General features: G+C 38.9%; 1 protein-coding gene across 1 annotated transcript; it reads right to left on the bottom strand.

Moving 5' to 3' along the window:
• Window positions 1–1105: 1105 nt before the first annotated feature.
• On the bottom strand, window positions 1106–10435 carry LOC109103921 (ankyrin repeat and protein kinase domain-containing protein 1-like). The gene is made up of 8 exons (XM_042771138.1): window positions 8522–10435; window positions 8059–8338; window positions 7680–7831; window positions 7544–7593; window positions 5638–5793; window positions 4748–4839; window positions 3522–3546; window positions 1106–3439 (listed from the first exon to the last, which is right to left on the bottom strand). The coding sequence occupies exons 1-8, from the start codon at window positions 8713–8715 to the stop codon at window positions 2184–2186; spliced, it is 2205 nt and encodes a 734-aa protein (XP_042627072.1). The 5' UTR covers window positions 8716–10435; the 3' UTR covers window positions 1106–2183.
• Between the last annotated feature and the right edge of the window lie 194 nt (window positions 10436–10629).

Below are 10629 nucleotides of genomic sequence, written 5' to 3'. Positions count from 1 at the left end.
TAATGAAATTAAAGTCTGACAGAGCAATAATTGGTCATGCTTCACTAGCAATCTTCTTTCAGAGATGGTACTGTATTTTTTAGCACATTTCTTTGGATGTGCAGTCTTGTGTATAAATGCATTTTTATCAAATTTGCCATGGAGATTTAAACCTAATCCGCATATACGATGCTCTTTGGTGCATTAACAAGTCCACAGGGAATATTTTGAGCTGTGATATTATGAATGTTTTGAAGCTTTGAAGAAAAAATGTTCCCTCACAAATTCAACTCAGGATCTAAACACTAACAACTACTTAATTATATAAAATTGGGGATATCTGACAAGTGTAAATCATGCAGAAGAAAGCCCTCTCTTAATCTGCCTTTGTTTTCCTTTGGAAACATGAACAGACAAGCACACACTGAGCAGAATTGTTCTTCTTTTTCTTAACTGGAATTAGACATATGACAGGAAATGATCTGATCCATATATTTTCTAAATTTTCTAATCTCACGTAAGGTCCCTCTGCATGAGAAAAACACCCAAGAAGCATGCTATTACATAAAAGATCATTTAATTTCATATTACTACAGATGAATGAGGATTGCATCAATTTGTGCTGTAGACAGTTTTGTTATTATGCAGACTTTAATGAGATATTTAAAGTGTCATGTACATTACAGTGGAGAAGCTGCAGAGTAAACAGAGCAGAGCAGTCTGTGATAATGGGCTGCATGTGTTCGGATTCCTTCACAAGGCATTGATGTTTTATTTACATATTCACTTGATGAAAAAAATGCAAGCCAAAACCTTTCAAAAGCTCTGAATCCTCATTACAGCTTTCTAAAAGTATATGAAAATTACTGAAATGAACATTGTAATTCAAGCTTTATCTTTTACTGTCATGTGTAATGTACCTAACAGTTTGTGAAATACAAAACTGGTGCATTTCAGTCATACGTTTACACTTGTTAAATATGAAATTATATAATGATGTCTAGCATTCTACCAGATCAGTTATTATATATATATATATATATGAATATATATATATATATATATATATATATATATATATATATATATATATATATATATACACACAACTGTATAATGACAGAATGGATCCACTATACAGGTTTTTTTTCTTTGTGTTAAGGACAAAGCTGTCGAACGTGAGCGGAAGCCTGCTGGGAAGCTATAAGTATGTTGTCAAACAGGTTTTTTTGGCCTTTGTTTGTGAAAGCAACATGCAATTTGATTGCTATGAATGGTTATGATTTTTTTTACTATGATATTACTGTACACATGTCTGACAGTAGTGGAATTCATGCAAGTATGAATGCATTGAATCATGTTAAATACATAAGACAAAATAACACTTTGTGGTAGACAATTTTGTCAATATGAATTAGCATTCATAACTTATTTTACTCCTCTAAAATGATGTGTTTTCAAATTAAATCAGATATACAGAGAGAAAAAAAATGTGTGCGGATAGAGTAAATCATTTACACACCTTAATGATGTTACATTGAATTTCTTTCTTCTGTGGAACATAGAAGATATTTAGAGAAATGTCTGCTTTTTTGTTTCTCCATAAATGAATGTTAATGGTCACCAAAACATTTTGGTAACCAACATTCTTCATAATATCATCTTTAATGTTTCACAGAAGAAATACAGTCATACAGGTTTGGAACGACATGAGTATGAATAAATGATGACAGAATTTTAATTTATGGGTAAATTATCCCTTTAACATTATTCAATAGCCTGTGCAACCTAAGTGACTAAACGGATATAGAAAGACATTTCAGTGTTGGAGCACATTTTGATTAAATATTGCAAAAACAAACAATTGTCTTCTTAGGAATAACATGCCCTGATGAATCATTCAAGATAAATAAACTGACTCAATTTAGATTTTATGTTGACTTCCACTACATGCTGCTACATTCATAAAATCCTCCATTCATAACTCTTCCATTCAGAGAACACACCTGAGCTCTTAACCAAACCCAAACAACAGTGTTAAATTCTAGGAATCTAAATCACAAACAACAGCGAGACTGTTTATAAGAACAGGCTTTGCAGGAGAAAGGAAATCAATAGCAGAAATCAATGCTGCGCTACCTCTAATGGTGGAGTTGTTTGTCACCAAACATGGCTCGCTCTCTGCCAAGATCTCAACCAGTGTGCTAGCTGTTCAGTAGATCCACGGCCTCTGTATTGTTGCACCGTTGAGCCACGGTTAAGGCGGTACATCCTTTCGAGTCCTGAATATCCTTCTGTGCATTATTCAACAGCAGGGCTTTGATGATGGGGATGTTGCTGAGCTGGACAGCTAAATGCAGTGGCGTTGACTGGCTGTTGTTCTGGGCGTTCACATTGGCATGATGAGATATCAGATGCAGAACGCTGGGGAAGCAGCTACTATTACAGGCTAAATGGAGGAGTGTCCAGCCGTTATCCTCGGCCAGGTTAGGGTTGGCACCTGCTGTTAGCAGCACCGTCACCACCTCCTCCTGCCCATGATGGCAGGCAAGGTGCAGAGGAGTCCAGCCGTCTTTCCCTTGGACGTTGACTGAGCCATGGTGCTCCTCCAAAATGAGGACAGTCTCCGGATGGCCTTTCAGGGCTGCCAGGTGCATGGCTGTCCAATTCTGATAAGTTCTGATGTTGGGGTCGAGTCCTTTACTCAAAAGGAGTCTGCAGATACCTGTGTAACCCTTCAGAGCGGCAAAATGTAGGGGACTGTAGCTTTGCTCATTGACTGTTTTCACATCAGCCCCATTATTAACCAGCAAATGGACCACCCTGAAGTGCCCCTCATCTGCCGCCAAGTGTAGAGAAGTGGATTGAAGGTTATCTGGTTTGTTAACGTCAGCTCCATTTTTGAGCAAGAGTTTGACAATGTTCACGTAACCATAAATGCAAGCCACATGAAGCGGCGTACGGCCAGACTGCCGCTCCTGCTCATCCATGTCATCCAGGCGTCGGAGCAAGATTCTCACAATGTGCTCGTGGCCGTTCTGAGCAGCTAGATGCAAAGGCGTCCAACCGTCCTTCTCCTTAGCATCCGCTCTCGCCTTATTGTCTAACAAAAGGCGAACGGATCTGTCGTCGCCAGCCTGTACGGCAAAATGCAGCGCGGTCCACTGGTCGCCATCGCTGAGGTTGACGTCAGCCCCACAGTCTGTCAGCAAGCTGCAGATCTCGTAAAACTTGTGCAGAACTGCAACAACGAGTGGGGTGTAGCCTTTTGCACTCTGGCAGTTCACTGAGGCTCCCAGATTCAAGACCATCTGCACACTTTCTGTGTCCCCGCTTGCCACGGCGTGATGAAGGAGAGAGTTGTTGTCTTGGAAGAGCATAGACACATGCTCTTTTCGCAGAACTTTCTTAAAATTCTCAAAGTCTTTCTTTACAAGGAGAGAGTGAATGCTAGAATCGTCTGTAGGGAAAAAAATTGGATGGACAGTTTTATATTAAGAGCGTGGAGAGTTTCTACAGACAAACTTGGTCAAAATACTTGCCTGAGGAGTCAGCTGTTTTCTTTGGCTAATGGAAAGAAAACAAAACTTAACGAATGTTATTTCTATTGTGACTAATAACACAATTGGTTGACATCAGAAAGTGGTAAAAAATATGAAGGTGTTATTGTTATGAATTTCAAAATGTTTGTGTGCATTTTTTTGTTTATGTTGTGCTGGTCAATATGGCAGTTAACTTATAGTATGTTTACATAATTTACAGCTTTTTGCATACACAGGCTAAACTGTATCTCTAAAAACACTTTGCATGTCATCACTGATTTTTGGTGCAAGTGCACAACAACAAAGGTACATTTACACATCAACAAAGCTTTTCCTTCACGTACAGACGACAACATTGTCAGACAGTTCCCTTTTCATAAAGAACCACGAGAATGACTCAAAACGCTATATTGTTCATGCCAGGCCAGTAGTCAGTCACTTTGTAAAGAAACACTATGTGTCTGCGGACATACCTATAGACTGAACACATGCAGACGCATGTGCATGATTTCATTGTTTTCACAAATAGGCATTTTTGCAGTTTACACGGAGACAATAACCGTATAGTTTTCCAAAAATTGCACTTTGAAATCTGTTTTAAAACATTTGCATTTTCAGGCCCCCAAAATGCTGTTGTAGTGTAAATGAAAGAACAAAACACATGAAAAGATTTCCATTTTTACTTGAAAACTGTCATGTTAACGCCCGTTAAGGCTAACTGAATTCTGATTAATGTATAAATGCTGGATGGAGCTGAGCTGCAATCGCATTATCTAGGTCTGTTAGTTCAACTTTGCAGAAACTGGACTGGTGCAACTTCAGTCAGACTTATAATCAAGCACTACTGTAGTCTTCATTGAACAGAAACATGAACAAAAATTAGGTTTGTTAATCTTATTGTCAAAATACACATTGCACATTATCATTGAGCAAGCACGCAATACTGATGCCAATTGTAGTTTGATTGCAAGTATGAATACTGGACAAAGCTGAGCTCCAATCGATTTTAATCCAAACCAGACTGGGACAATTTCAAGTGTTTATGACATTTAAAAAAGATCAATTATCTCATATTTAAATCATTCCTCAACATTCTGCAGGTTTTCTTTCCTAAAGTTAGAGGAGAAAATTGTAGAATGTGTTTACGGATCCCAAAGTATTACTCAAACTAACACATTATGTGCTGACGGTGTACTGTGGTCTAAAGATGCACTTACGTTCCATACCTGTTCAGGCAGACGCTTTCTTATCTCACCCTTTGCATTCATGTCTGGGATTTTTAGGACTTCGTTAAGGACTTCAGTCAACCGAACAGTCTCTGCAGAGAAATGGAGATGATGCAGCTGAATGTCACTTTGGGAGCAGTTTTGCTCTAGCTCTTTTTCAGGCCTTCTTACACAAGAGTGATCATTTGGATATAAATGGTGCAAATGGCCAGCCAAAGATTGACAGCCTTTTACATTTACAGTCATTTTGCAGACGCTTTTATCCAAAGCAGCTTACAATTGGGAGATACATAAAGCGATTCTTCTTAAAGAGGCAAACAGACACAGGAAGTGCTTGTAATACCAAGTTTTAGACAAGTTAGAAAGAGAAGGAATAAATAAAGAGAAAGACAATTGTTTTTTTTTTTTTTGGTTGAAGTCAAGTAGCTTCGAAAGAGAGGCTTTTAGCTGCCTAATTGGGCAGTGTATAATGTGAGATAAAATCGTAGCGCAGGGGATATAATGGTACTAATCACACTGCATTTTTAGTAATCTGATGTACAAGATTAATTGTATTCAACTCATTATACAATACGACACAGCAACAGAATTATCAGAAGCTTATTAAACTACTTTAATGCTTGAACACAAACAGTGAATATTGAAATTCATTATTGCAGTCACTAAATCAAATAATTTAATTACTAAACGTGACCTGAGGAAGAAACAGTCACAGAAGAACTGGGAGGCTGATAAAAGATGCAACAATATTGGTTGTTTGCTCATTGTTATTTCAGAAGAGTAAGACAACTCAGTGCTGGGACATTTGGAATGCATTTTGTCTGTATATAATCAAGCACGTATTATAGTCTTCATTAAACAGAAACAAGAACAAAGATGAGGTTTGTTACCAGAGAAAGCCGGTCGCATGGTGCAATTTTGGTGCCAGCATTGCTGAATGACACCAATCATGTCCTCGCACTCAGGGGGCTTTTCTTCAGGGATCTTCTCTACACCAGGCCTTTTGCCAGATGACACTCTGATTAATATTTCTGTCATATTCAGACCTGTGACAAGGAGAATAGAACAAATTGCTTGAAGTGTTATGTTTGTACTATACAAACTCCAAATAATGCACTTGTAAACAAACACTTGATCCTCTTCAGGAACTCGAGCTGAATCTAAATGCTATGGGAATGCCTTCAGCATGACAACGCTCTGAATCTTGTGTGCAATCAGACCAATGGATGGGCAAGACGTCACGGGCGGGTGACGTAGAGACCAGGAAACTATAAAAGCACGTGCGGTGGAACCGGCGTCAGCTTTCTGTCATTCAGCAAGCGCTCTGTGTGTGTGTTAGTCAACTCTTTGTTGTGAGTCTTATTTAGTGTTGTCCCAACCAATAAGCTCAATTATGTCTAAAGCCTAGGCTAAGACAAAGCATTTGAAGGGCGAGAGCAGACCGTGTTATAGGCTGTGTGTTCCTTCCTGTCCGTGTTAAATTATGGATGGGGATAGACACAATCTGTGTGGGGTCTGCTTGGAAGCAAAGCATGCAGAGTCGGCTCTTGAGGGAGTGACTAAAAGAAGTAGACACTCTCTTGAGGAAGGAGGCCATCGAGTTGGTCCCTCCTCACGAAAGAGAGTCTGGGTTCTACAGCCGGTACTTCATCGTTCCCAAGAAGGATGGAAACGTTTCCCATTTTAGATCTGCATTAGTTGAACCGCTCAGTCATGCGACTGAAGTCAGGATCCTCACTATCAAGCAAGTCGAGTCTCAGATCAGCTCCGAGGATTGGTTTGTCACGATCGATCTAAATGACACATACTTCCATATCGCCATCCTTCCTCATCACAGAAAGTTCCTGAGGTTTGCTTTCAGGGGAAAAGCTTACCAATATCAGGGTCTTTCCTTCGGCCTTGGACTCTCACCCCACACTTTCATGAAGTGTGTGGATTAGGGCTGGGCAAAAAATCGAATGCGATTTTCATGTGCATCTCATCAGTAAAGCTGCTCCTGTGATTAGTAGTTAATCTCCAGCACGTGCGTTCAGATCAGTGTATGTGAGCAGAGTGGAGCGGCAACAATTTCCCCTCCGCACTCTGAGCATTTAATAATCACTCTGCTACTGACGAGATGCGCATGAAAAGTAGCAGTCTTTGTGCCTGTTGCCTAGATTTTGCTATTAGGGTTAGGGTTTTAAGTAGATAGCCCACTTTCCGTGGTCTTGAAAAATCTTTCATAGTTGACTTTTTCGTTCCCCATAGTGTCTGCAAGAGGAAACAGTGTGATTTCCGCATGTAACCATGGTTCCCCGAGAGGGAATGAGACACTGTGTCCCCTCGCCATGCCTTCAGACTGCCTGTTTCATGTCTCCTTCAGACAACTAAGTTGGCGGAAGTTCTGCAGGCGCCCTCTTATACTTCCGTGCACCCGCCTGTGACATCAGGGGCTACATGGGCCAATAGGATTGGAATTGTTTTACACACGCTTAAGATACCAGTCCTGCTGGCGGCAGTCCCCCAAGTGTCCTAGAGGATGCAGAGTCTTGTTCCCTCTTGGGGAACCGTGGTTACATGCGTAAGCCGAGACAGTTTTTAACATTAATAATAAAAAAAAAAAATTCATAGACCAAACTTCAATCAATCAATAAAATTAAATAATTTTTGTAAATTTAACCTATATGAAGCTACTATGAGAAAAAAAAATCATTTATTTGATTATCACTCATTTATTTCATCATTTTTGAAAGATGAATGCACAATTTGTGTAAAAATCTGGAAAAGTGCCAAAATGAGGAACAATATATACTGTACCTTGATATGCACGCTGCTGAGTGAGAATTTCCCACATAATAATAGAAATGCTGTAAAGTGAAAATGTTTAGATGTTTATTTGAATCACTGTCAAAATGTCAATTTGTGGACGTACTTTAAAGTTATGAACTCTCACCTGTAAACATCATACTTCGTTCCAGGAGCTTCTGGATTTTGGGTAAAGGTCTCTGGAGGCACATAGTTTATGTTCCCTCGAGCTGTCAGGTGTTCAATAAACTCTGTCTTACCTGAAAACTCCTCCCATTTAACGAGGCCAAAATCTGAAATCTTTAATAAGAAAATAAGTCTCAAACTGCAACAGGTTGCATATTTTAACCTAACAATGCATTTATGTAGAAAGTCCCATTAAAAACTGATAAAAGCAGTAACAATTCAACCTTATTATAAGGGTTACCCTTAAGGTCTCTTTCTTGTAAAGTCTTTATAAAGACTCTTTTTAACCAGAAATAAATTCAGAAATAATTTGAAAACAAGAGCAGTAGTATCTGACTGACCTTCACATGCAGATGATCATCAAAAAGAATGTTGGCTGGTTTCAAGTTCAAATGAAGGATGGGTGGTTTCATGCTGTGCAGAAAATTCATGCCCATCGTCATCTCGTGGATCATTTGGAACTTCTTGGGCCACATTAATAAATGACTGCTGAGGAGGTTGTCCAGGGATCCCTTTCTCATATATTCCATCACTAAACCAGGTGGATCTTTGCTTATTCCATAAATGGAGATTAAATAGCTGAACTCCAGTCTTCCAATTTTGGACATCTGTATCATGTTCCTGGGTCATAAAATATAAAATTATAGTATATAGTACACACACACACACACACCTACACAATATAAAAAATAAATAAACAGACAAAGATAATATACAGTATATTTCATATTTACTACAGTTAACTTTCAAAAAAAGTTTAACAGCAATATAGTTTTAATCTTCTATTCTCATGTGTACTTGTACCTGTAATCATTAGTCGTTGTCTTTAGGGCACATGTTTCCCGCCAGACTTTAACCTTCACCTTATAGACTCGACCAAACTTGCGCTCAGCCAGTTTCTCCCAGTCACTTTCAAACTCATCTTTTTTAAAATGATTAAATCTCTCCAGGCTACCATCTATGTAAGAATCCTGCACACTGGAATTAGCTGCTGTCATTTTGCTTTTCAGTCTCAGGAAATGAAGACGTTGCCCATCGACACTTCTTCTTGGCACACGGAAACCAGGTCAAGGAAACACATATTAAACAAAAGCTCTGCTGGTTTTGGTAGGAGGAGTCAGAGCCCTGATTATTAGAATAGAAATGTAACACAGCCAGTTTTGAATGAGTTCCACAGTTGAGGCTTCGAGATTTGTGAGGGACACCTGATAACTGGATATACCAGCTTCATGTTGTTACATAACAGCAGTCATGTATGTTTGTGGTTTGTTGTTAGGTAAGCAGTTTCATTTTATTTACTATAATTCATCAGAATGTACAAAGATATTTGATGCTAAAGACATAAAGGTTTTATGATTAATTGACTTACAGTTCAACACGTAAATAAAGTGCATGTCACATTTTCAATATAATTACTAATTGTTCTCTTGAAGTTCTCCCATTGTTCATTAATCACTCAAGCACTACATCTTGAATTTCTTGGCACATGAGCAAAAACCTGTGGAGTAATTGTTATTCTAAGCCAAACTGTGATGCAAATTACTGTAACCTTCAATGACAGGTTTTCAAAAAATAAAGTAATAATACTAACAACAGTAATTAACAATCAAGCAGGGAGCAGCACTTTTATACTGAGGTGATGATGCGCTGCCTCTTCAGGGCTCTTGCAACACTTTGAAGGAGAGACTTGGCATTCAGCTGCTGCGATGAAGTCTTTTTCGGCCATCCAAAGAGACACTTCATCCTATAAGAAGTGCACAAAGAGCCAACCACTGCATTTCAACATGAATACAGGATCTGCTCACTTTCTCCTTGGGTATATATTGATGCAAGGACCAGACTCACAGTCAAAACGTGTCATAATGTTCTGCTTTGTAATGATGCAGTGAAGGTGACTATAATTGTCAGTGTGTAGTGCAATGGAAATGGTTGTAAATGACCTTTTACCACTTAAGATAACAGAATAAATAAGCTTATTACCTTAATTACTGAAGAAATAATTACGCAACAAGCAACCACAAGTGTTTCTAATGGTCTGTTTCTCTACTTTCAAAGATTTAACATCGAAGTTTGTTTCTTTTCAGTTCTGTGACATATTCGTTTCATTTCCCGTGGGGCCCATTTTGATTGTACTTTCAATTACAAGTAGTCATTTTTTTTTTTTTATTAAGTGATCTTCAAGCCAGTTAATCTGCTGTGCCCCTAGGTTGTCCCAACCTGGCGGAGGGATTTGCACAGAGATGCATCTCAAAGGTAATGTCTGCTTGTTACTACTTAATTGCTTCTTTTTTTCCTCCAGTGGCAATTATTTGAAAGGGAAACACATAATGTGAAACCTAATAAGCAGCTGAGAAACATGTCTAATTTTTGATAGCGCTGGGGTAGTGATACATACAGAGAAGCATTCATACATATCTTTGATGTCAGTATCTCCTACACTGAAGAATGGTAAATCTAAAATCAGCAAAGAAACTAGGCAGTGGTTTCAAGAAAACCCAAAAATGAAAATGATGAGCAATTCAAAATCTGTCAGATAATGATTGAGTGCTCAATGCAGATTTTAGTCTGGTTGGCTGGTTTGCAGTAAACTGTGTTCTGTTAGCATTCACAGAAGGCCCTGGACCAGCAGTAGGCAGACCTTTGCAGACAACATCTGTTTGCTATCCAGACAAGAAAGAGAGCCAAACATGCCAGCAAACAGCCGGCCACTGAGCTGATTATCACCACCATGGCTTCAGTGTCATCTGTACAGCATTAACAAACCAAATCAGACCGACAGTTCGGCTGAAATATTTTTCCATTAGTTTGTTTTATTATTCCACCAGAACAACTTGGTAATAAGTTACCTGCTGTTTCAGGGAATGATGAATTGTCTGCTTCTTTCAGAACAGGGCCGAAAGAACGGTGTCCCG

Source organism: Cyprinus carpio, chromosome A15 (assembly GCF_018340385.1).
Source record: "Cyprinus carpio isolate SPL01 chromosome A15, ASM1834038v1, whole genome shotgun sequence".
NCBI lineage: Eukaryota > Metazoa > Chordata > Actinopteri > Cypriniformes > Cyprinidae > Cyprinus > Cyprinus carpio.
This window is presented reverse-complemented; position numbering and strand designations above follow the sequence as displayed.

Excerpts from the sequence above, each read along its gene's own strand:
- LOC109103921 (XM_042771138.1), bottom strand. The coding sequence starts at position 8,715 with ATGACAGCAGCTAATTCCAGTGTGCAGGATTCTTACATAGATGGTAGC. Across the intron at positions 8,339-8,521 it reads ACAACGACTAATGATTACAG|GAACATGATACAGATGTCCA; the intron begins GTACAAGTACAC and ends TTTATGACCCAG. Across the intron at positions 3,547-4,747 it reads GAAAGCGTCTGCCTGAACAG|CCAAAGAAAACAGCTGACTC; the intron begins GTATGGAACGTA and ends TCTTTCCATTAG.